The 26,213-nt window shown below is 39.8% G+C and overlaps 3 protein-coding genes across 3 annotated transcripts; 2 read left to right on the forward strand and 1 right to left on the reverse strand.

The window, feature by feature from the left end:
• The first annotated feature begins 1,559 nt into the window (after positions 1-1,559).
• On the forward strand, positions 1,560-12,719 carry LOC117414770 (putative pre-mRNA-splicing factor ATP-dependent RNA helicase DHX32). Its single transcript, XM_034024568.3, has 11 exons — positions 1,560-2,320; positions 4,408-4,601; positions 5,224-5,596; positions 6,354-6,602; positions 7,175-7,268; positions 8,451-8,600; positions 10,137-10,328; positions 10,613-10,744; positions 10,961-11,151; positions 11,550-11,740; positions 12,243-12,719. Exons 1-11 carry the CDS (start codon positions 2,051-2,053, stop codon positions 12,439-12,441), a joined length of 2,235 nt encoding a protein of 744 aa, XP_033880459.3. The 5' UTR covers positions 1,560-2,050; the 3' UTR covers positions 12,442-12,719.
• Positions 12,560-16,425, reverse strand: LOC117414771 (BRCA2 and CDKN1A-interacting protein-like). Its single transcript, XM_034024569.3, has 7 exons — positions 16,224-16,425; positions 15,608-15,682; positions 15,251-15,331; positions 14,809-14,898; positions 14,350-14,537; positions 13,364-13,538; positions 12,560-13,154 (listed from the first exon to the last, which is right to left on the reverse strand). Exons 1-7 carry the CDS (start codon positions 16,365-16,367, stop codon positions 12,984-12,986), a joined length of 924 nt encoding a protein of 307 aa, XP_033880460.3. The 5' UTR covers positions 16,368-16,425; the 3' UTR covers positions 12,560-12,983.
• Positions 16,426-18,278: 1,853 nt separating this feature from the next.
• On the forward strand, positions 18,279-21,175 carry LOC131737568 (uroporphyrinogen-III synthase-like). The gene is given in 4 exon segments (XM_059027816.1): positions 18,279-18,335; positions 18,614-18,700; positions 18,871-18,964; positions 20,939-21,175. Coding segments are annotated over 4 exon segments (414 nt in total). The 3' UTR covers positions 21,115-21,175.
• Positions 21,176-26,213: the final 5,038 nt, after the last annotated feature.

Raw genomic sequence — 26,213 nt, forward strand, 5'->3', positions numbered from 1 at the left:
GCAACTTACAGAGACTAGGGTGTGTGAACTATGCATCAGCTGCAGAGTCACTTACAATTACGTCTCACCCGAAAGACAGAGCACAAGGAGGTTAAGTGACTTGCTCAGGGTCACACAATGAGTCAGTGGCTGAGGTGGGATTTGAACTGGGGACCTCCTGCTTACAAGCCCCTTTCTTTAACCACTGGACCACACAGCCTCCTATGATTAGGTGATCAAGTAACATATTCTCATTTTTCTTTTGCATTTCCACTTTAGCCACATTTGGCAAAAAAATCTGGAAGACATTTAATAGAGACTTGGTAGAAGGTGCTCGGCTGACAGGTGCTTCTGTATGCATGACTGATGTTTTGCTAGGAACTGTCTCAAAAGCTCTGGAGAACAGGCAGATTTCCTCTCCCTTCTTCCCTTAAGTAATTAGAGGAGGTAATCATTGCAGAACAGTCACATAAACCTCAATTTAAACACTTTTCTGACTGGTCATATCAAATCAGTGCTGTCACGGTTGTCCAAGGTGGTCCTGTTGTTAAGGAAATGTGCTTCTATTTTTTTTTAATTTCTTTTTTTTTTGTCCAGCCCATGTGTCATTCAAGAACCAATGAGGAATGAGGGTGAATGCAGGGCAGGTAATATAGTTAACAACAATAGCAATCTTTGCACACAAAGGATTTATATAGGACACTCTAAGAGAAAATTGATTTTATAGAACAGAGTTTGCACAGAGCTTTTCTCTTTGTGAATGCTCCTCCCACTCCCAGAGGGCTTTTTACTGTTCTTTCACTGCTACAAGAATAATATATAAACCCTGGTCTTGTGAATGTTTGAATTTGCTTCAGAGGTTTTCAAAGATGGTAACTAGACCCTTTGGATAAATACGCCTTGTCTCATCTAGGATTGTGTTAGATAAAGAGTTCTAACACAATACAACCATAGAATGTAGAAGATACTTAGAACATTCACAATTTAGTTTTTATTAGTCCTGCTACTGAATTATTATTAACCTGTTTTTCATACATTTTCCCATTTTATATGATAATTATAAACATTCTGGGTTTTTGTTTTTTGGACAGTGTCAGAGTTATTGTGTTATTGAGTTATTGTGTTTGTGTGCTGTCAGTTGTAACTCGTGTCCTGCAGGACACTCTTTAAAGAACATATTCAGTCTTTCCTGGTGGAAAACTATATAAAAAGGTTACTAGCAAATACACCATTTCATTTACTTTTGCTTTAACTAAAGTACTAGTTTGTGCAACAACAACAAATCTGGTTAGACACTGGTTATGACTTAGTCTTGTTAGGGTAAGAAAAGAAAAAAAGCATTTCTAATTTGACAAAATGACCTACAGCCTTTGTTTAAAGAACGAGCTAAATGTATTACTTTTAACATTTGGGTGTTTACCATTTATGCATATGGTAACTGAGCATCACTTAGATCTCCAACCTTCTGCCGTTCTTTTGCATCTCTTTGCAAATTCTTTTGTTGTGGGATTAAGTGACCACATGACTACATTCACAGTGACAATAGTCTCTCGCCTCTTTAGAGCTGCATTCATCATTGACCAGGCACGTGTGACAAAGGGCAGAGTTTCACAGACCTGCTCATGTTCGGTACAGAGACTGATTTACAAGTAGCTTCTGGCAAAACATTAACCCAGATTTCTTAAAGACAAACAGAAGAAAGGAAGAAAAAAACATGTGATCCGTGGTTGTGTATTTTTTGAGTTGTCTTGCAAGTGGTATTTATCCAATCCAGAATTTTGTTTTGTTTTGTTTGGCATAACAGACGTTGTCCGATGTATGCATCCTGAAAAAAAAAATAATTCTGGGAGCCGGAGTGTCGAAGTTGAAGTATGCTCGTGGATTTCAGTGTTGCTTCAGGCGTTTCTCTTGCAGGTGGTGTCATCTTTCTTTAATCAATACTAAGCCACAAAACTCCGATACGCCTATAAACGTCTGCGTCTGGACATACTATTAATTAAACCGCGTATTTATTTTAACTTCCTCGTTGTTCCTTACCTGGCATAACCACACCTACGTATTAACTACAGACATGGCCGAGAACTCCGCTGTATCGGAAGAACCGTATTTATCTGATGGATTTGATTCAGAAATAGACGGAGAGGATGGGGATTTAAATTTCGGCGAAGAATTAGAACTGAACCAATTCGATGGGTTACCTTATTCCTCCCGATATTATACGTTACTCAAGGAAAGGAAAAGTCTTGCAGTTTGGGAAGTCAAGTGTCAATTCATGGACAGTTTGGCCAAGAGTCAGTTTGTGATAGTCTCCGGGGCAGCAAAAACTGGCAAAAGCTCGCAGGTGAGTCGGCTGCATACACATTCTTCTCAAGATTCAACATGAAGGGGTAACGTGCAGTGTAGCCTATAGTAGTTTGATAAATAGGTTGGAATGTTATGTAACATTAAACTTCATATATGTAACTTTTTGTATATTTTGTTTTGCAAAACAATAACTTTTACGCGTGTTTTATTTTTTTAAAACAACGCATATTATCTTTATTGTATCATATAAAACAATATTCTATTAGATTACTTTCGCGCCCAAAAAGTGGTATTTAAATATTTAAATATATTCTCTATATCTATCTAGTATATGTTTAATACTCTTTTAAATGTAGCCTAATATAATCATGTTGTTACATGCAAACTTTAGGGTTTAGTTATAGTCGCCTGAAGATATTTAAGATAAGATCTACATTTAGGCCTACACGTGGGTGTTAATGGACGATGAATAGAAATAGCAGGGTATCGCTAATTATTTCATTACCCTAACTTCAGCAGTTCAAGAGTAACAGTTTTCAAAACATTTTTATTAATTCAGACAGGCTTCCTGCAGGCTGCATTTGTTGTAAAAGCTATACTTTGTAGCAGTAGATTATTATGTGTCTTTTTAAATAAGTTATACCATGTGAACAAATATTGCTTGTTGTACTGTATATTTATCTGTCAAGGCTGTGTAGTTTAGTTTGGAGAGACAGTGGCCAGTAATTTTTTTTTTTTTTTTCCCACATGAGAAATTAAGAAATTAATGTCCTGGCCATTCATGCTAATTTGACAGAAAGCCCAGAACATCAAGGCCAGTAATTTCTGGCCAACCAGACTCAAGGAAACTTTATTACTGTAGCCTTTTGGAGGTCTAGGGACTGGAAACTTAAATAACAACCAATCAATCAATCTTAATTTTATATAGCGCCTTTCATAGTGGACCACCATCACAAAGCGCTTAACAAGATGCAGTAACAACAAGAAAATCCATAATACTTTAAATACAGAGAAATGCATAATACATCATATACAGTAAAAAAAAAAAAAATACATTAAATACAGTGAAAAAAAACAAAACATAATACATTAAATACAATGAAAATTGCATAATACATGATAGTAGCATAATACATGAAAAAGTAGCAACAACACAGCAGCTAATAGAGATATGAGGCTTAAAGAGCATGGAAAGCAAGAGAGAACAAGTGGGTCTTGAGAGTTGATTTAAAGCGAGCGACGGTGGGAGCATCACACACCGAAGCTGGGAGAGAGTTCCAGAGAGTCGGAGCCATGAAGCTAAACGAGCTTTCTCCAAGCGTGGTGCACTTTTGCTTGGGGATAACAAACAGGCCAGAGTCAGAGGACCTCAGCTTGCGGGTAGGGACATAGCGGGTCAGCAGGTTGAGGAGGTACTCGGGACCTGTGTGATGAAGGGCATTGTAGGTGAGCAGGAAAGTTTGAAAGTAATTCTGAACTTTAAAGGTAGCCAGTGCAGCTGGGAAAGACGAGGGGTGATGTGTTCACGTTTTTTACATCTGGTAAGGATCCTGGCAGCGACATTCTGAACTATCTGCAGTCAGTTTATGGTGCGTGCCGGGAGACCACCATAGAGAGAGTTGCAGTAGTCGAGAGGAGACAAATGCGCAATCTGATCTGAACAATGCTGATCATCTCTGTTTTTTTTAATTTATTTGGGACAACAATAGGAAAGCATTGCATTATTGCTGTCAAGTGTTGTCTACCTACAGTAGCAGGATACCATAAAACTTCAGTTTCAGGGAGTCGGAGAGAGTGGACCACTCATTAGCCATGTATTTACCTATCAGATTTTAGACTTGCAGTTCTGAATTTATGGGAACTAACATGGTTTTCCATATCCCCTTTAGATCAATGAAAGCAAACCATCCTCCTTAACAAGAAAGCCTGATTATGACTAACTGCTGTGAGCCTGTCCCCTTATCCTGCAGTGCATCCACAAGCTGCTGGCTTTCGTGGTTGCTCAAACAGAAATCCTGAATTTCTGTTTGTTACGCAACAGACTTTTCAGTTTGCAGGCTGTTGATGACAGCCCACTGCAGCTGCCTCTTCAGCTCAGCTATTTTTAACCCTTTTTTTTCTCAGATCCCTCAGTGGTGTGCGGAATACTGCCTGTCTGTTCAGTACCAGCATGGCATGGTGGTGTGCACCCAGGTGCACAAGCAGAAGGCAGTGGGCCTCACACTCCGCGTGGCAGACGAGATGGACGTCAACATTGGACACGAAGTGGGCTACGTCGTCCCACTGGAAAGCTGCTGCACCAGCGACACCGTCCTGAGGTCTGTCCAATTTGCATCTAATCCTGCCTCTGACCCCTTTTGCAGGAGGTGTCACGGGGGAAGAATGGGGAACAATGGTTGGGAGGGCTGCAGCTGCAGTGTGTTCAGCTTGGGCATTCAGCCCATATGCTGCGCTTTAACATTTATATTGGCTTCAGGGGGGTTGACAAAAAAAGGCAATGATATTGGGAGCATGGGGACTTTACAATAGAATAGAATGAGTAGATGGGGGAAGGAGTGTGAACAAAGAAAATACACAGGCAAAACCCATAAAGAAAATAATGACGATGATGATCATAATAATAATACACTGGTATTGGGCAAAGACAGTCATTTATGCTAATGACTGATGGGTTCTGGACTTGACAAATAATACAATTATTATTGTCACTGTTATTATTGTTGTTATCTTAGACTTCGCCTTAAGGTGAAGTTATTAAGGTTTGAAAAGTCATTTCTGTACCTTTAATTGCCCCACCCTCCTTTCTTGTAGCTTAGTTCAACTTTTTATGACTAATATGTTTATTTAATTTTGAAACATTTATTGACCTACAATGCTCTGCCTTTGTAGTCACGATTATGAATATCCACCATTAAGTCTGAGTTCTTTTATATTCCACAGGTACTGCACTGATGATCTGCTGCTCCGAGAAATGATGTCAGACCCTCTGTTGGAGCACTATGGTGTCATTGTCATTAACCATGCTCACGAAAGGACAGTCTCCACTGATGTGCTACTGGGGCTGCTGAAAGACATTGTGCTCCAGAGGCCTGAGCTCAGAGTTGTTGTAATCACTGCTCCCCACATGTGCAGCAAACTACAGGCTTATTATGGAAATGCTCCTCTTATAAGGGTGGACAATAAGTGCCAAACAGAGGTGGTTTACAGCAATAGCAACCACAAGGACCATTTTTATGCTGCAGTGAGACTGGTGTTTGAAATGCATCACACAAAGGAGGACGGGGACATAGTTGTATTTTTGGCTTCTAGCCAGGTAATGAATATTCAAACTTTAATTATTTTCTTATATAAAGTTTTACCTTAAAACCAAAGACATAAAAAATATTTAGCAGTATTGCTTTCCCAGCTTGGTAAAAACAACATTTAAAATCCAATTGAAAGTGTCTTTTTTTTTAAGGATGGATAAGTGAACATCCTAGGAATGTCCCATCATTTCATTTCAATAAAATGGTTATTTAAAGTTACTGAAACCCACTTGAATTTGGACCAGCAGAAGAATACAGGTTAAAGGCTTATCAACTATTTGGTGCTGTAGCATTTGTATGGGGGAACCCTAGAGTAACTGTACTTTATTAGCATAATCCCCAGCATAAATGACATACAATATGAACAACACATCTTCAGCTTAGCCATAGTCACCCTTTTTGTAAACAAGCCATCATTAATAATATGATGGTTCTATAGCATATAACACTCAAAGCTAAACAAAGTAAACCCCCCCACAAAAAATACTTGTAAAACTGCAGTTTCAGGATGTTTAAAGCCAGTCTCACTGGCTGGATACAACTAAAGCGGATACTGTTTAGCTAAGGCTTCCCAGGGTGACATTGTATATTGTATTAAAGATTAAGGTCTATTCACTGTAATGTTATGTGGCTCTTGGCCTGTTTTTGTGTTTTGTTTTTCTCCCCAAAGCAGACTGTGTCCTCACTAAAAGTTGGCGACATCTTGATTTGCTGATGGCTGTTTCGTTTATCACATGATTATAAATTCACGTGTTTTATTTTTAGGAGATTGACAGTGCTCATGATATCATCAGGCAGGAGGCTGTTAATCTGAGCCCAGATCTAGGAATACTAGTCCCGGTTTCCTTGATCCCAGGGAAAGGTGGTTTTGTGTCCAGACACAGCGAGGAGCAGGAGAGAAGCAGCAAACCGTGCGTTAGAAGAGTCTTTCTGACTACCAGCAAGGGGGAGGACCTGCTGTGGGCAATCGACAATGTGAACTTCATTATTGACGTCGGCGTTGAGAAGAGAAATGTGAGTGAAATTGAGTTATTGCAGTGAGCCCAGATTCCCCACCAAACTGTATAATGTGTATGGATTGAATTTAAGTAATTGTCATACATAGGATATGCATGACCTGTACCCTGATCTGTTTAACCAAACTCTTGGGAGGTTTTAATGATTTAAACCATGTACTTTTCCAGGAGCTTGTGCCATCTAAAACACAGAAACAAAGGCCTGCTTGGAATAAAATCAATTATACAGTATTTTTTGTTTTATTTGAGTCCTCATTTAGAAGCACTCTAGCCAGAGAGCTGCATGAAAGAGGTTCAAAGAGAATACTCCCAAGTAAAGAATTTACATTTCTAGTGATCACTTTCATCTGTAGGATTGGGTCCAATACCAGTACTCTGGGTGTAACGGATTCACAGTAAATTTAAAATAGTGTATTTATGCGGATTATTGGACCACGATGCATGTCCAATATTGGGTGTTAAAACCTCAACTAGATTTCCTTACAATACCTCCAGTTGCTTCACACTCTGTTCTGTGCTGCTTGTAATGTTATTGGTTCCTGACGGTTCTTGTTTATTTCCCTTTATTAGGTTTACAATCCCAGGATCAGAGCCAACTCCCTAGTGGTGCGACCAATCAGTAAAAGCCAGGCTGAGATACGTCAGCAGCTTGTGGGTACAACAGGTATGAGTTTCAACTACTAGTTTCAAATCATGCTGCCGATTCACTTCACTTTAGAGATTTTAAAGCTTTAAATATCCCAGTACAGGTTCTCTACAGTGCTGGTTTGTAATGGCTAAGACACCAGGGGTATTGTGGTGAACTCGTTGCATTGTACCTTTGTATCCCATTACCATCTATTGAAATGCATTTCCATATGCAACACATGCCCAAGGCCCATAGACACCACAGTTTCTTGGTTCCAGTGCTGTTATTAGGTTTACCATTTCTTTAGCCCGGAGAATTGTTTTAGCACAAGAATGTAGACTAGGCACCACCTGAAGGAGGAGAAACAGCTATGGGATTGTCGTATTAGTGGAGGATTAGAGTTTGCCAGGATCTGCTTGCACAAGAGTAAGCAGTTCCTGGAGATTAATGTCGTTATGTAGACTGTGGCTGAACTTGAGGCCAAGGGGAAACCTGTAGATGATCCAGAACAGATCCATATGTTAGAAAATACACTTCCACAAAACAATTTGAATTGATGTAGATGAAAAGTCGCTGCTTCTTCTTGGTACCTGATCACTTCACGTGTTGCACGTTCAAAATTGTGCTCATAGAGCTGTACACTGACAGAAAGCAGGGAGGAGCCGATAAATCAAAGTTCTTTCACTTGATGTGTAAAAAGGTGTGCCTGGCTGTGTATTGTGAGGTGCACTCGCCAGTTTAATCTTATTACAGGCTTTTTTTACAGTTTAATTATCTTAACATATAGGCTTCTGGTATAGTTTGTTTTATTATACCATGTTTTCAACTAAAAAATACATTTGGTCAAAATCCTGGTTATTAATAACGGAAAACTAAACTGCAGTTAGACAGTGTTTCTTTCAAAGAAATATGACTATTACAAATCTACTGAAACCCATAAGCACATACTTTTATAAACTATAGAAAAACATCTATTTTCGGGGAGTGATTTGATTAAAAAAAACCTGTACCTGTGCCTGCCATATTTACCATATGAAACTGTATACAGATTGTCAGAGCAGTGCAGAATTGTAAGGGTTACAAGTTGTCATGGAAACAAACCAACACCAAACAAGAAAACAAAAACAGTACGTACAGTGCAAGTCACACAATTAATGTAAATACTCAAGTATAGAACCAAAACACTGCAAAGTATTATCTACTTGTTTTCTTATTTAGGGAAGTGTTTCTGCCTGTACCCTGAAGAGATGCAGTTGCCTGATCAGACCCCTCCTGAGATTCTGGAATCAAACTTCACAACCATGGTGCTGTTTCTAAAAAGGATGGACATTGCTGGTCTTGGCCATTGCGAGTTCTTGGACAGACCAGGTACATCAGCATCAAGTGAATTTGTATGGCTTTATTATAAAATATGCAGATACTTCAGCAATAACTCTAAAAAGCACACTGGGATTAAAAAAGGTAACTTGTTGAAAGTGTAATTCCCTGGACAAAAATGTATTTAGTTTTGTACATGTTTTACAATTGATGTCATTTACCTTGAGCCTAACCATCAATTCCTAGATGGTCATTCGGAATAGCACATTTTCTGTAGAAAGGCAATGCATTTTGCACACAGAAAGCTCACTGATGACTGTGTCTTTGAATATAAGAATGTGTCTCTTAAGTAGACGCAAGCTGTTAGACTAACAGTTAGACCATGTTTTCTAGCATGGGATTCAACTAAACAAGGAAACATTCTTAACCGGGGGAAAAAAAAAAAAAAATCACCAAGGTTAAACCATGTCATGCCTTGATTAAACTGGCTGACTTACTATCTGGGATGCACGTTTCTTCAGGGGCTTTGGCACATTGCATTTCATGTTAATCAGCAGACCTGTAGACGGTTCACCAGTCTTTTTCATCTGTTGTAATTACGGATGGGCCAGGCCTGTTGGTCTCCCGGCTGTTATACCAAGTCCCTCAGCCGTATATTAGTAGCTCTGACAGCGCCTGGTCAGTCCCCATTGTTAGAACACAGGGGCTCGCTTCTGCGTGGGAAAAGCTAACTCTGGGAACTTTCCAAACGCTGCATGTTTGCAATGATGCAGAAGACCACATAAAGGGGACACTTGTTAGCGATTATAACTGTGCTTCGTCAGGCCCATCAGCACAATGAACAGGATGAGCACAGGTTTAGCCCTCAGCAAGAGGAACCCTTCAGTTTAAAGCAGGGACATATATGGAGACAAAGATAAATCTATAACCTGAAAGAAAAGTATAGGTTAAAAAATAAATGCAGTTTTACTGTTTTGCTAAATTTAATAACAAACTGTATTATACAGTCAGGGAAGCTGTAAAGTAATGTTCAGGTCCGAGCTTTATGGTTTGCAATGCATTGGCTTCCATTGTATAGCTCGTACTAGACCTTGGACTTGAATATCCTTCTTTTTAAGTGCTCTAGTCAGTATTCATAATACAGGTCAGGAATCCTTTCTGCTTTTATATTTATGACAGAACTGGAAACTCTGGCTCTGTATGAAAGATTCAGAAACACTAAAAGAGTTAGCCCCAAAACTATTTTTCTTTCTGGCACTTGCTTTTGTTCGGCTTGTCTGTGGTTTCTTTATGATACTCCTAAAACATTCAACTTGGTGATTTATTCAGTGAACAGACATGAAATTCTGCAGTAAATTTAGAAACAGCTGCATCATGGTCTCAGTAGGAAACGTTGCTCTAGTTGAGCGGATCCGTCTTTTTAAGTCACAAAAAAAAAAAATTGGGATGAGAAAAGTAATCTTGTGTTGTGTTTTCTAATGCAAACAGAGATTCTTGATACCACTTTTAAAATTTCTCTCAGGTACCAAAAGTGTTGTAAAATATTTTTAACTGATATATAAACAATGTGTGTTATCGTTCTGCCAGATCCGGAAGGTCTAATGCAGTCTCTGGAAGAGCTGGATTATCTGGCTGCCCTGGATGACGACGGAAACCTATCTGAAATTGGAATCATCATGTCGGAATTCCCACTTGATCCCCAGATGGCAAAGACTCTGCTGGCCTCCTGTGAATTTGATTGTGTGAACGAGATGCTTACCATAGCAGCAATGCTGACAGGTATTAAACTAACACCCTGATAACTAACTGGGGGCAGCAAGAGTATTGCAGGATTACATTTGAATTTAAATTAAATTATTATTAATTGAATCTAATTTTAAGAATCACAACCCTTGGTGCCCTCTCTCCAGTGACATATTGCACATTAATTGACTTCGGAGTCTGCAATCTGTTTTGTAGATTGAAGCGCTTGTGTCAGCGTTGAAGAAAGGGTGTTCTGTACATAACATTTCCTATTAGTGTAGTTGCATTTGCTAACCCTGTCCCTGTTCGCTTTGTATCAGCTCCAAACTGCTTCCTGGAGCCCCCTCCCGGCTCAGAACAGCTGGCCGTCACCTGCCACATGAAGTTCCAGCACTCTGAAGGGGATCACTTTACGCTCATCAATGTCTACAATGCCTATAACCAAAGCCGATGTGAGTAGATTTTCCTTAGCGCCCATTCTTCAAGCATTCAGACCACTGGTATTCCCAGAATACAAATCTCCATCAAATGAAATCAAGGCAATACTGGTTAACTACTGCATCCAGTTGTAAATTATATGATATCCTTTATATAAAAACATTTAGCTTTTTTTGCACCAATGGTATGTGTGTAATTTACACTTTTTTTTTTTTTTTTTTTTTTTAAAGACTTCAACCTTGAGAAATGGTGCCAAGATTATTTTCTCAGCCATACTGCTCTCCAAACAGCTGATGCCATCAGATCTGAGCTGAGAGACATCATTAAACGTATTGAACTTCCCATCTCTAAGCCTTCCTTTGGAACAAAAAGCAATACTTTGAATATAAAGAGAGCGCTGCTGTCTGGGTACTTCATGCAGGTAGATACAAATAAAGAGACTTTCTGCAGAAACACAATGGCAAGTCAAGGCAGATCATTTTGTAGGGAAATGCGCAAACATTTCTGTTAATTTTTCACAAAAGCTCAGCCAGTCATGTGTTCATGACCTAAAATCTGATGCCTGCAAACTTGTTTTCTCACATGTGTCGTGTATAGGAGGAGCATTTTTAATTGGTTGTTTTGTAAATCAGCTACCAGGAAATACTATATTATATATATTTTCCCTGCTATAATTAACAAAGTTGTTATTGCTTTTGGAAAAGGGGGTACTACTGCAACACACACATGCATACATATATATATATATATATATATATATATATATATATATAAATAACACTCTGATTTGCAGATGTACCTTTTCTCTTTGCTCCTCAGATTGCTAGAGATGTAGACGGTTCTGGGAACTACTTCATGTTAACAAACAAGCATGTAGCCCAGCTGCATCCTTTCTCAGGATATGGCTCCAAGGCAGAGAAACTGGGACTCCCAGAGTGGGTTCTGTTCCATGAATACACACCCTCGGAAAACAACTGTGTTCGAACAGCCACAGAAATATCACCCGAGATGTAAGTGAATAGTTCTTGTTTTCAACCATTGCTAAAACTGGCAGCGGGGGGACTTTTTTTATCTGAGGTTTTACAGGTTGAAATGATCTTTTAACCTTTAAACAATTAAGTATTTCCATACTACATAAAGGAGCAAACACTAAGTGAAACTCAAAATGATTGTATCTGAAGGAAATTATCTGCACAAGACCTCATCACCATGTGTTAAAAGCGGTATCTATATAGTTACAGTGTAATACGTAAGATGGTTAATAAGTAGCTGGTACTTCCCCATGTTGCTTCCCCTTATCGTTCAAATCTATCACTCTAAAAAGCAGCTGACAAATATACAAGTGACATGCTGCCAACATATATTCTAGGGTAAAGTTTAATATTGCAGCTGTTAAGGGATTTATTTTTTGTTTGTTTTGCTGGCAGAGTAAAAAGGGTTGAGCCTCAACCTCCTTTTCAAGCTTTGAGCAGCCAAAATAATGTAAACCATAATAATCTTTCTCTTTTCCAGGTTTATCCAGATGGCTCCACAGTACTTCTTCTATAACCTGCCCCACAGTGAAAGTAAAGAGATGCTGCAGCTTATCATTGATCACATTTCTTCAGCGCAGTGCAAAAAAGAGACGCGACAGAGCATTCAAGCACTCACTAATGAAACCGCCGAGGAATGTCAAACACTCCAGGCTTCCGAAAGATGTGTTATTCAGTGAAGTCTGGTAACTGGGGGGAAAAATAAATAAATAAAATGGTACGGGACTGTTTGTTCTAAGAATGTACAGTGCTTTTGTGATGATAGAGGTACTTGACGAACAATCCGCAAAAAAAAGATCTTTTGAAACTTGTTTTATTTTTACTTCAGAATGGCAAGGATGTCGTACAGGAGAATTTTCAAAACAGGGTTTACTTAATGTTCTGTATGTAAATTGTTTTGTAACAATGTAATACATTATGTACAGTTGTGGAAGATTAAATTATTTTAAAATCTGAAGTTTTGTCTTGGCATAAAAATACAATTACACGCAGACAACGGTAAGTAAATATGGATTAAATACACACCAAGGTCCATTTTAATCTTAACTCGTTTGCATTTATTGGAGCGACTTGGGAGTCCAATAGAAAAAAAAAGTGCACTTAATGTATAGACTTAGGTGTGTTTTTAATATACCAGTATTTATACAAATAAACAAAATGATTAATGTACAGGTAAGAAACCATTGTGTTCCAAAGGTTATACAGTTCCTCCAGGTAACGTTCATATTGACAGGTACTCTTGTAGTTTTTCCATGATTGGACCGATACTCTTGGCTGGGATTAACATTACAGTACGGAAAGGTTTCATTGGAACATCATCAAAAGACCAACGGCCAGCAAGGCAAGAGTCGCTTTCCTCTTGGACAGAGTAGTTGAACTTTATAACTGCATGCTGCAGGGAATAAGAGAGTAACATCTATTGTTTACTTACAGTAATAGTGTTTGTTAATCATAATCAAAGATAGAAGACAAACAATCTTGCATTGCAAAGTAATACAATTGATTTGTTAGCTTTAAGTCATGTTACCTTTTTACAACTGCAGTGTGTATATAATGACACATGCAGTTCACTAGTGTAATCCATATAGTAAAGAAAGTTACCTCGTGAAAGAATTCCTCCTCAGCATTCGTAAACATCAATTCATCTTTCTTTGGTGCGCCTCCTCTTAGTGTGCTGTTATTTTTTCCTGCCTCTTTGAAAGTTTTGCTTATCATGATGTAAAAATGGCACTTCCCAGTGGGTTTATTGGTTCGCTGAGCTTCTGCTATTTCTTCCCTAAAACAAACAAAATGCCTTTTCTTACAATATTATGCCACACTGGTCCCTATTGGTAGCGATTTAGTTTAAGAGTTAATTTAAAAAAATAAAAATAAAAACTTTTTTTTTTTTTAAATAGCTCAAATTCAACCCAAGTTCAATATCTCCTGCTTTATCCTGGCAGTCCAGATGATCTTAAACAACTTCCAGACAATAAGAGACAACAAAATGCACTGACTGCATCCGCAACCTTGAATATCTGTGTTACCGAGAACACTACTTAATGCTTGACTGCCTATGTGCTGCTGGCAAGAAAGAAATGCATTCAGAATACTGTATTGACAACTACACTCCTTAAAAGGGGCGCTAAATTTAAATCAAGGGCCACACTGATTTGAGATTTGCTTCACAAGCCGCGCAAACAGGACATCTTTACGTATTTTGTCGGGTCGAGAAACAATAGGGTGGTAAAATAAAAACATGCAATTCACCCAGTCAACATTTACTATTCTCTTTCCAAAAGGTTGATGGTTGACCAATTTACATTAAATAACAGATTGCATGACAAAAAGTAACTTTGTGCAACCTTCAAAACTTGAAATCCCAACCCAAATTTAAGCCACAGCCTTTGGAAGACTGCATACAATTGCCATGTCCTTGTTTGAAACCCCTGCTTTAAAGGATTTTCATCTTATGTTAAGTGATTTGGTGCCATCTCATGGCAAAATACTGCAGCTGCACAATTAAGGGAAATTTACATTTTTTGCAACGGTCCCCAGTAAGAATATAGAAAGCAGTCATAAAACGATGTACAGGAAGCAGTACTTACTGTAGCTGTTTGTGCAAGGGCAGAGCAATTTGCGGTGGCACATTGATGAATCTCTCGCTCAACAGGAGGCCCACAGGCTTGGTGGTGTCGTTCAGGATTTTATCCAGCTGCTCAGCGACACTCTGAGGACAGCACTTCTCACAGTGTTCAAGCACAAGCTCCTTAATCTGCTCAACACACTCCGAGCCCTTGAAATTGCATGCAAAACAGTGACAGTTAGATATCTGCCTTTAATCAGGGTAATAAAATGATTGTCATGCTGACAGATTTCAAGAGCTAATAATGTTTATTACAGTAACTGCAATATACAATAAAATTAGCTTTCAAAACCTTTCCTACATTTAAAGAAACAGGTGTCATTGTTTTTAATTTGCATATTGCTCTTCACAAGGCGATTGTAAAGGGACTTCTCCACTCCAAAGGACAGCTTCATATGTAATACTCTGTTCATCTAGTTACCTTTCTTTCAGTCAGATTTAAAAGACTGATGAATCCAAAGACTTCATCTATATCATCATCATTATCACTGTCCTCTGGAACATCAGCTTGCTGGAAGAAAAAAGAAATACAAGGTTTGCAAAATACCTTGAAGGCATAGTAATGAATTGTATAGATCACGTTCTGCAAAACAAGACAATACTCTGACACAAGCAACAACATTTACACAATACACAAGTGTACTATTAATTTAAAGCAGAAACATGTTAATTAACAATACATGTGATACTGCAGAGGGTTCAAACTAAGACATTAACCCTGGCCAGGGTTGTTATTTTTTTTTATTTTTTTTTTTAGATCAAATCAATGTTAAAAAATACGTTTTTAAATGTCCAATTTGAGTTGTGCTTATTGCATATGCTTGTTGATTGTGGATAAAAAACATGACCTCAACATTTCTTACCCTGATAACGCTTCCAATGTGGTTCTGCTGGATTATCAGATCAGTCAGTTGAGACAGGTTTATATTGGCTTTCAAAAACAGCTGTAAAAAAACACATTAAAAGGTTTAAAATAAGCCCACACTGTACACCTCATGCAACATTATCAAAGTCAACAGGTATTTATGTCATATAAAATGTCTGTATGAATCTATGAAAGAAATCAGCAAACTTTGTATTTTTGGAATTAAGATTCACCCGACCATATTTTTATTAAAGTGGACAGGTATGTTTCTTGTAGTACAGCAATAATGTAGTGTGAGTTTTGTTTTTCATAGTACTGTAGTTTTAAAAATCTTCGATGTTTAGTTTTGACTCACCTGTTTCAAAAGCTTTTTGATGCCGTTAGAATCGTTGTCAGAAATTGTATGTGCTTCAAAGTCGACAGTTATCTCCTGCAAAACATTCCAACACACCATTACCAATCCACAGACGCTGAATCATGTAACTTTATATAAAGTAAACCTAACGTGCACTCGTAAACATTACCGTAGACTGCACAGGTGTTACATGATAATTCTCACCCCGGCAAATCCTCACCCCGTTTAAATTAGGTCAATTCTCATGCTGTGTTGGACAGAACACTGGGTGAGAATTGGCCTGGGATAATGTTCACCTCTGGACAGAATACTGGGATGAGAATTAGGTTAGGGTGAGGATAATCCTGTAAACACCGACAGTTTGTTCTGTTATCCGGGTATTGATTGCTATCTTTACCCTTTGTTTTAAGTGACAATGGTTTTAATAATACAATTAAAAACTACGGTAAATAAACTGCAGCATTCTAGGTGATACATTTCTTATCCTGTAATTAAACCCCAGATTATAAAAAAAAAAAAAAACACGGAAAATGTACTTCCAGAAAAGTAAACAGAGACATACGCAGCGTGTGAATAGTTTCAGAAGGCCCGACCGACTGTATCACTCGGTAAATACCTCGTTTATTTCTTCATCAGAATCCTCACTGTCGTCGTCTCCGGAGTCACCTACCCCTTCTATCCCCTCATCCGAGCTTTCCTCGTGGTCTTCCTCCGGCTTCTCTCCCGTTCCCAAAGCTCGTTTTTTTCCCAAAGACGCCATGCTTCCAAACACACACACACAGCACGAGAAAGAAGGCAGGGCTCAGGCGTCTGCGTAGTAACGAGATTTATAGAGGAGAGCTGTTTATGAAACTGAACCCTGGCGTTTGCCATGTTGGCTCCCCCTTTTCTATACTTACGACACATTGCTGACACTCTGTTAGAGCCGTAATGGCTTGAGTTTCACAACTTCCTGAAACTGAGACGAGAGAGGCGGGATCTCGATGGAACAAATACGGCGACTGAAGGGAGCATGAATATTTGAATAAACACAGATATCAGAATATATGAATATTTATTGAGATATAATTTCTGCTATATTTTGAGTTGTTTGGCTTTATTATTATTATTATTATTATTATTATTATTATTATTATTATTATTATTATTATGGGGCCTTATTTATGCAGTATACTTGCAACTTCAGTATCCTTGTTAATTTTCATTTTATGTATTGCTCTATTTTGTCCGAAATAATTTATGTTTATACCACTCCTATACTATGATTTTTCGCTTATTAACAACTTTCAGATAATGTGTGGCAAGATACTGTGTATATGAATAAAACGTTGAATTCAAGAGTTGCACAACTTACAAAAGATCGACCCGCGGAAAACTGAAAAGGGATATATTACTATTTCTATTTATTATTACTATTAAATGCGGAACACCTCCGAGGCATTAGTACTATTTGTAGTAGTGATTGCAATAATAATAATAATAATAATAATAATAATAATAATAATAATAATAATAATAATAATAATAGGCCTAATTTACCCGCTACCAAACCAAACCACGCCCCAGTCTTGACTGCTCATTAATATGCATGTAGCAATTTCTGACAGCACTTCAGTGATAAAGAGCTCTTGTCAGCAGGACCGGCCTTAGTCTGTGTGGGGCCCTAGGCGGTGATGACCCGTCCCAGCATCAGGAGGGCCGGGGTGCAGCTGGTGGACTCCTGCACAGCTGAGGAGACATGCCAATAGGACCAGGGGCAGCTAGCAAGTCCCAGTCGAGCTGGTGCGTGGCGGTCGTGATGGCCAACTGGGTTGCCAAGGTCCGGTTAAACCGCTCCACCAACCCATCGCTTTGTGGGTGGAGTGGTCCTGGTCTTGTAGATTCCAAGCTGGCTGCACAACTCCGCCATGACTCAGGACTCGAAATTCCGGCCCTGGTCAGAGTGGAGCCGAACTGGCAGACAAAGCCCTCCAGCAGTGCGTTCGCCATGGTCTCTGCTTCCTGGTTGGGCAGGGCATATGCCTCAGGCCACTTTGAAAAGTAGTCCATGGCAACCAGGACAAAGCGGTTTCCCCTTTAACAGTGGGGGAAGGGGCCCAGGATGTTGACTCCTATCTGCTCCATGGGCCCGCCAACCGGGAACTGCTGGAGTGGGGCTCGCGACTGATTTGCGGGTCTCTTCCTGGCTGTGCAGTCATCACAGCGGCAGCAGTAATCCACCATCATGGAGACATCGCCCCGAGTAAAAGTCCTGCCAAAGTCGCCGCAAGGTTTTGGTGACTCCAAAGTGCCAGGGGTGCCCTGATGTGCCTTCAACACAGTGTCCTGAAAGTCCCTGGGCACCACTACCTGCCAGCAGCCTTTCTGTCAGGCTGGGGTTTCCCAGCGACACTGGAGGACTCCCTCCCGCATGGCCAAGCAGGACCACTGTGCCCAGAGTCCCCTCTCTACCGGAGACAGCCGGGGCAAGGGCTTCCCAGGATGGACGCTGCTGCAGCTCCACCCACTCCAGGACATGGAGGAGGTCGTGGTCCCACTCCTGCATCTGTCGCCACTCTACTGCTTCTGTAGTGGTCAATTGCCAGCAAGCAACTAGTGGGGTGGTGCCACCCGGTCCTAATAGTTAGAGAGTTATATACACAAATGTAAGAACAGTGAAAAACAGGCAGAAATGGCTTGGTTAAAAGAGCCAAAGGAAGGGGACTCTGGATCTGACCCTTATATTCAGGTGACCAAATGCACGCTTTACTCTTGTTATTTAAAAAAAAAAAAAAAAAAAACATTCAAATAAATACTTTTCAGGCTACTTGACCAACTATTTTAGATGTTTTTAATGTACTTAAGTGCATATTTATTTTGGAAGCAAAATTGTGTGATCTTAATATAAATTGCATTGTGTGTTAAATCATGTATCACGACTATACATATTCACTTATAGTCATTATTGTTGTTGTTGTTGATGTTGTTGTTGTTGATGATATTAATAATATTGTTGTTGTTGTTTAGGGGTTAGCGTCATATGGGTTGAAAGCTACCCTGGTCCCTGTCTTGTCTTTTGAGTTTGTTTCCCTCAATGCATTATCTGAAAAGTTAAGAACATAATAACATGTAATAATAAACCAAGGCTTATAAAACCTGAATATAGAAAACAATACATGTAATATCAAGAAATATGATCTGCCACTGCAGCAAGATTTCAATAATATATATTTTTTGGAAAAATCTGCAGTGAATATTGAAGGTTTCCATTTTTCTATTTTTTTTCACACCCAGATAAATAAGGTGGGCTCATCTTTACCAGCCCCAGGGCAGTGGAAGCTGTGAGCCTGTGTCTAGAACAGAACGGTAAAAGAGAAGGTGGGTGATGCTGATATGAGAGAGGAAAGTTACAGTATAGAATGCCTTAAATATCTACAAGACAACATTATTATTAATTTAATTCCTGCTGCATATTTACGTTTCTAAAAACATTTTGTGTTTTTATTAGAAAGCGTTTTGTCTTTACCTGACTGGTAAGTAGCCTTACTGTGTATGACCTGCAGATGGCAGCATTGACCATGTTTCTTTTGTTTTCAATGTCAAGTGCATACTGTGAAGAACATAAGAAAAGTTAGCAATTTAGCCAATCAGGTCTTGTCAGGCTATTCTTTTAAATAAGAAGTCAGTCCATCTTAAACATAGAAAGTTAATATGAGGGATGAGGTGGTACAGTGGGTTAAAAGTTTCCTGAGCCTTCTAATTTAGTTGTAGTGTCCTCCCAAGTATTAGCTACAAACAATTAGCTCTATATTTTATTTTTTAATTGTCACATTTCTGGTTTGTATCTGGTGTAGATTATGCTTCCTTTTCACTTTTCTGTTAAATGCTAGGCAGTAATGTAAAGATGGCAACAAAGCAGCACCAAGAATCGTGCTTTGAACCTGGCGAGTCAATTAAAGATTCAAAAGCACATGGAAACTATATTAGCAACCAGGAAACAATAACAAAAAGGATTTAATCCATTTGAGCTGGTATAACCTAATTGTGTTTCCTGCAGTCTCCGTCTGCCAGGTTTCTGTGCAGCAGGGCTAAGGTGTCCGACTTCCTTCATGGTTCTAAAGCCTGTATGCTGTCTTATTACCCTGATTTCCTGTTTGGAGAGACTGCTTCATAAACAGCATGGTTGGTGTTCAACATAGCCAATACCTTATAACCCAACTCATCTGCCAGTATTTCACTTGAGGCATGTTACTGAAAGGACACTGGTGATTTTTCACCTGCCTCTGAAAAGTAATCATTGCCACCTGATGGAGGAAAGTGGCACCAACCTATTATATAATATTGACACTCTAACCCAGCTGCAACAAAAAAGGGTTTCCTCTTAGAAATAACAAGTTGTTTACACTGAGTCTTCTTTGTAATGTGACCTTTGATTTTATGCTTAAACTAAAAAAAAAAACAACAGAGAGGTGCTTCATAACTTTTTTTATATTAAGCACCTGCCTAACTAACTTTCTATTTGGTTCTACCTGCTCTTTAAAACCTTCGCTTTCTGAATGGAAAGTAATCCTTCCCTTGTCCTTAATGCAGTGGACTCGGTAGCATTTAAAACCTTGCACCTGCCTATGAGGCTTATGCCCAAAACAACTCCTTGTTAATGTATTCAATAGCCCTGCGAAGTCTCTTTGATATTCTATCCAGCTCTGTACATTACATATCCATCTTGTGGATCTCAAGATCTCACATTTCATTGAATTGACATAAAAAAAAAACACATTCACTAAATGTGATGTTAAATCTACAGCACATCTGTATCACCTGCTTTTTAATTCCACCCATCAAGAGAGATTATAAACAAAGCTGATATTTCCCTATGTTTTGAATAGTCAGCCTTGTTTATGAAAAGTTTTAGAGATAGGCTGCCTGGAGTACAAAAGTTTCTTGCCCCAAATATCTGACACTCTCCCCCGAGTAACACTGTCAGTACCATTAGCAATATACTAGAAATACAAATCTACTTTATCATAATCAACACCAGTTTCGCTACTGGTCTAAAGTAATTGAAATCGACTTTCCTACTGCAGGAGCGAGAATTTCTCAGCAGTTGACCACTTCTATGTTGGGAGTTTATAGACATCTGAAGGAACACAAGATGTTGCACAAAACAATCTTTACTACATTCATTGTACTATATTAAGTGGTGGGAGAACATTTTTCCTGTTTCATTTTAATTGTGTCTGTGTTGCACCAAGACATCCATTGCAATCAGCAACTTAAAACATCTTTTTGTTTTGGTTTGTTTGTTTATTCTTTGGCATGCTTGTAATGCAATTTCTGTCTTGTTTTTAACAGAATGGATGGAAAGTTTGAAGGATCAATGGAACGCTAAATCTGTTTATGTTGTGGGTAAAGCCACATCCTCTTTGGGTAGGTCTCACACAGGTGATTTAATTGTTTTCTGTACCTTTTCTTTGATGTGCTGTATTATTGATCCACAGTTCTTTACATTCTCCCTATGTTCCGAATGATTTTATTTGGATTCCACAGTTCAACCATTCAGCACTACAGAGCACTGGAGCAATTTAGGCATAGCATTTTAGAATGATCACAGGAGTTGACCGTGCAAACCAAAATTGATGCTTTTGTTTAAAAAAAAAAAAAAAAAAAAAAGGTAAAAGTTATATAGTAAGTAGCGTGGTTCTGAAAAATATAGCGTTTCATGTTCCCAAATGTTGCTGCTTCTGTTTAAATAATATACATGTAATTTTTCTTTTCATTGTTAACATTCTGACAACTTGTACACTTATAACTTTAAAGTCTGTTTCAAAGCTCTTTACAAAATGTCAGCTCTAATGCACTGATAGTGTAAGGATTATTGCCCACATTGTCAAACAGGTAACACAGCAATAACGATCCATGATGTGATATGGAACAGAAAAGCAAGAACACTTGATATATATATATATTTTTTCTTCCTGCAGTGATTTAGAGGACAGACCTCAAACCCCAGTGCACTAGCGTGGCCATTTTGAAAAGAGCTTTGAAACAAACTTTAAAGTTTTATTAAGTGTAGAAACAACATTATTTAAACAGTTCTAGCAACATATGGGGACATATAACTCTACTTACTCTTTAAGACATCAGTTAAGACATCTCTCAACGAGAAGTAGACTGGGACTGTTTCCATTTTGAGTTCAACATCTCCATATTCCGGTGGCTTAGTTATAATTTTTTTTATTTAATTTCTGAATGTCCACTGACTACCCTTCAAACAGTATTGGGTAGTATAGATTAGTTGCATTTATAATGTCATGTTATCCTAATATTTCTTTCTATAGGAGGCTGTGTGGTCCAGTGGTTAAAGAAAAGGGCTTATAACCAAGAGGTCCCCGGTTCAAATCCCACCTCAAATCCCACCTCAGCCACTGACTCATTGTGTGACCCTGAGCAAGTCACTTAACCTCCTTGTACTCCGTCTTTCGGGTGAGACGTAATTGTAAATGACTCTGCAGCTGATGCATAGTTCACACACCCTAGTCTCTGTAAGTAGCCTTGGATAAAGGCGTCTGCTAAGTAAACAAATAATAATAATAATAATAATAATAATAATAATAATAATAAATTCTGTATACTTAACCTGTAATTGTAATGTCAATGTCTATGTAAATTGGGCCTCTATTAAAGCATATTTGTGCATGGTCTAATCTGAAACTGTCATGTAAATTAATTCTGATGCTGTTTTACAGGATACCTCTTTGAGGTTAGGAGATTCAAATGTTAATAGGTGCTCTCCTGTTGAAGTCCATATGTTATTTAGTCAGCCCCAGTAATTTAATTGACACAGTAGATTGCTTCTCCTGCCTTTAACACATTAGCTGATGGTCTGATAATTGGACAAACCTCGGCTGTGTCAGGCATCTATATCCTGTTTAAATCCCTCACTGTGATTAGTGCCGATTTTAATTTGCATGGGAATTGGTTTGCAGCAAGCAACAGTTTGCTGTTTATTTGACAGCTCATAGTAAATGTTTGGGGATGTAACCCTTACACCCTTGCCCTTTAGAATATGGCTGATCTTGCACATCTTTGTTGGTTTTAAAGCAGTAAAACAATCTTATTTGATGTCCTTGTTTTAGTAGCAAAGTAAAGGAACATTTACAGTGTGTCTAGAAGTGTGTCGTAAGAAGTGTTTGGCAAGCCATACATACTGTATCCAACATAGAGATCTGTATTTCAAGTACAAAAATTGTAGAAGTTCTGTCAGTATGTTCTCATAACATATATTTACAAACCTTGCAAAGTTGTGCAACAAATAACTTTTGAGTGGAAAAGTCTAATAGTGGATTACTGCCTCCACTCATAACTTTAAAAACACAAACATAATCTATAAGAAAGTCATGTAGACAAATGTTTTATAATGCCATCAGGTAAGGACACACTGAATGATTACACTAAAGAATACATGCCTGCAGCATTGTAGGAGTTAAGTTTTGATTCACACTTCACTCTTATGTATAACATGAGTATTACAAGTTGTTTCAGTATCATCAAAGTTAACACAAATCACATTTCTTTTAAGTTTGTCAATGTGCCACACATGAACCTGCTAATTGGGTCAATCAGCAAATGCAGCAATTGATACTGTGGTTTTTACCAGTAATAAAATATTTATTGATCTTTATCATTTGTGTTGCGTAAATTACTTTTATTGTTGGGATAAAAAATAAAAAAAACACTGTTAGAAATAAACCACGTAAAGTCCGCCGATTCAGGAAGCTCCTTTGTGGGCTCCAAGATGAGTGGCACATACTTGCCTTCAGCATTCACAGCATTAGAAGTGTCTTTCCCTCCACTTCACTGCCTGAAGAAAGACATTATTACATAAATACCTTAACTGACTTAAAAACACCGCATTTACACATAGCAATTCCTCAAGTGTAGGCTTGTAAATAGACGAAGGTGCAGATCTGTGAGTGTGCATTGTCTCCATCGTTGTGAATGAGCCGTTGTGAACACTGCATCAGTGTACTGCATTTACTGATTGCTATTGGGGAGGCATGCCGGTATAGTTTCATGAATTTGTTCAAAGCCAAATTAGTTTTATTGTGGGGCTTGTCTTTCCCTATTTTCCTTATTTCAATCTGCATTAATCTATTAATCCATCTTTTTTCCCCCATCTACAGAGCATACAAGCAAGCATTACTTTCTTCAGACTATCAGGAGTAAAGCTTTATCTGAAAACTCTCCAGAAATTGTCAGGGAATCACATTGATCAGATAAAGGTATTCAAACAAATAGTCAAACAAACACTGCTTGAAATGTTTTCGTGGCTCAAATTACCATGCTCATATTCATTCAAATAACAGAATTTATAAATGACTGTATCAAAAATATATCATGCAGATATTTTATTATAGTTTTTGTAAATTATGGGTATAGATTAATAAACGGAAATGTGTTCACTGGTTAGTGACATTCCAGGACATTTTTAGGTGCTAAATAGATGAGCCAGGCTGGGTTTCTGTAGGACCTCTTATTCATGGTATTTCACAGTGTACATGGATTCGCTTGTGAATGCTGTGGCAAAGTGCCCCGCCCCTGTGTGCATTTGTGTGTTCTGTGTTGTATATATGCGTGCGTATGTTAATGTTGGTGTATAGATTGGTACACGGGATATAAACGGGTCTGTGTTTCACGTGTGTTTAAAGTGTATAATTATATTTAGGCACGAGGATGGCACATCACTTCACGTGCAGATAAAATGTGTATAATGTGTGGCACGGGGTTGCACGTAATGAATTCACGTGCTGGGATTCAAGTGAGTAATTAATTAGTAATTGAATCCCAGCACAACAGTATATATAGATGCACAGTGTCACTCAGTCGTGGTTAGGTGTTCGGAAGAGGAGAACGGGAGAGAGAGAGAGAGAGGAGAGTTAAGTTAAGTTAAGTTAAAGATCGTAAAAGTGAAGATAAGTGTGTGTACTCACCGTGTTTGTTTGTCTCCGAGCACCGTTTGTGTTTAGTGCGTTTTGTTTGTCTTTTTACTTTGGCGTATAGTGCCGTGTCCCGTGTTTTGTGCTGTTTTCAACCCTTTTATTTGTTAATAAACGCTGAGTGCAGCCATTGCACTCAGCTCATCATCAACCACTGTCTTTGTTTTGAATTCCTGTCTGGTCTGACGCCACCCACTCTGGCCGTCTTTGTGACACGTGGTGTCTTCGTGGGATAGCCGCGCCTCCAAGCGTCAGACCAGGAGGGGTATGGATTAAAAAAAAAAAAAAAAAAAAAAAAAAAATTACAAATATTGTTTTGGGGGGAAAAAACAAAACAAAACAAAAAATCAATGGCAGAAGACGCCATCAAACTGCGGGGCTGGTTCCTGGAGAATGCTGGGCTGGAGGCCCAGTCTCTGCCCATGGTCGTCCGGGCCCTGTGGATGATGGACAGTGAGAGATGGGAGGCCTTTCAGGAGGAACACACCCCAAACACCTTGGAGGAAGGTGTGGAGTTTGTCCTCAGCTACCTGGAGGCAACCATCAACGGAACAGCAGCCCAGGTAGCAGGACCACCAGCAGAGGGTGAGTACCTGCTGTCCCCATCTCCACCAGCAGAGGGTGAGTACCTGCTGTCCCCATCTCCACCAGCAGAGGGTGAATGCCTGCTGGTTTTGCCTCCACAGCCCAAGTGGGAGGAGCCTGAGCGTCCACAGCCCAAGCGGGAGGAGCCTGAGCGTCCACAGCCCAAATGGGAGGAGCCTGAGCGTCCACAGCCCAAGCGGGAGGAGCCCGAGTGTCCTACGCCCAAGTGGGAGGAGCCTGAGCGTCCACAGCCCAAGCGGGAGGAGCCCGAACGTCCTACGCCTGAGTGGGAGGAGCCCGAACGTCCTACGCCTGAGTGGGAGGAGCCCGAACGTCCTACGCCTGAGTGGGAGGAGCCCGAACGTCCTACGCCTGAGTGGGAGGAGCCCGAACGTCCTACGCCTGAGTGGGAGGAGCCCGAACGTCCTACGCCTGAGTGGGGGGAGCCCGAACGTCCACAGCCCAACAGGGAGGAGTCGGGGCGTCCACAGCCCAACAGGGAGGAGTCGGGGCGTCCACAGCCCAACAGGGAGGAGTCGGGGCGTCCACAGCCCAACAGGGAGGAGTCGGGGCGTCCACAGCCCAACAGGGAGGAGTCGGGGCGTCCACAGCCCAACAGGGAGGAGTCGGGGCGTCCACAGCCCAACAGGGAGGAGTCGGGGCGTCCACAGCCCAACAGGGAGGAGTCGGTGCGTCCACAGCCCAACAGGGAGGAGTCGGTGCGTCCACAGCCCAAAGGGAGGCAAGTCGGGGCTTCCACAGCCCTGGGACCCAAGCCACCAGCAGAGGGAAAATGCCTGCTGGTTCAGTCCCAAGAGCCAGAAGGGGAGGAGTTACAGGCTCAACCCCCTGAAAGTTTTTGGGGGGGAGAAGGGCAGGATGCTGGTGTCCCCCAGCAGCCTCTCGCTATGCTGCTGAAGGCAGCACGGCGCGCACATGCCCAGCCGCCACAGCAGAGGGAGCCAGCACCGCCAGGAGCAGAGGAGCAGGAGCTGCCTCTGCCTCCGCCACCACCACCGCAAGGAGCAGAGGAGCAGGAGCTGCCT

This window comes from Acipenser ruthenus, chromosome 7 (genome assembly GCF_902713425.1).
Source record: "Acipenser ruthenus chromosome 7, fAciRut3.2 maternal haplotype, whole genome shotgun sequence".
Classification (NCBI taxonomy): domain Eukaryota; kingdom Metazoa; phylum Chordata; class Actinopteri; order Acipenseriformes; family Acipenseridae; genus Acipenser; species Acipenser ruthenus.

Excerpts from the sequence above, each read along its gene's own strand:
- LOC117414770 (XM_034024568.3), top strand. The coding sequence starts at position 2,051 with ATGGCCGAGAACTCCGCTGTATCGGAAGAACCGTATTTATCTGATGGA. Across the intron at positions 6,603-7,174 it reads TCGGCGTTGAGAAGAGAAAT|GTTTACAATCCCAGGATCAG; the intron begins GTGAGTGAAATT and ends TCCCTTTATTAG. Across the intron at positions 11,152-11,549 it reads TGTCTGGGTACTTCATGCAG|ATTGCTAGAGATGTAGACGG; the intron begins GTAGATACAAAT and ends TTTGCTCCTCAG.
- LOC117414771 (XM_034024569.3), bottom strand. The coding sequence starts at position 16,367 with ATGGCGTCTTTGGGAAAAAAACGAGCTTTGGGAACGGGAGAGAAGCCG. Across the intron at positions 15,683-16,223 it reads CTGATGAAGAAATAAACGAG|GAGATAACTGTCGACTTTGA; the intron begins GTATTTACCGAG and ends AATGTTTTGCAG. Across the intron at positions 13,155-13,363 it reads AGGAGGAATTCTTTCACGAG|CATGCAGTTATAAAGTTCAA; the intron begins GTAACTTTCTTT and ends TATTCCCTGCAG.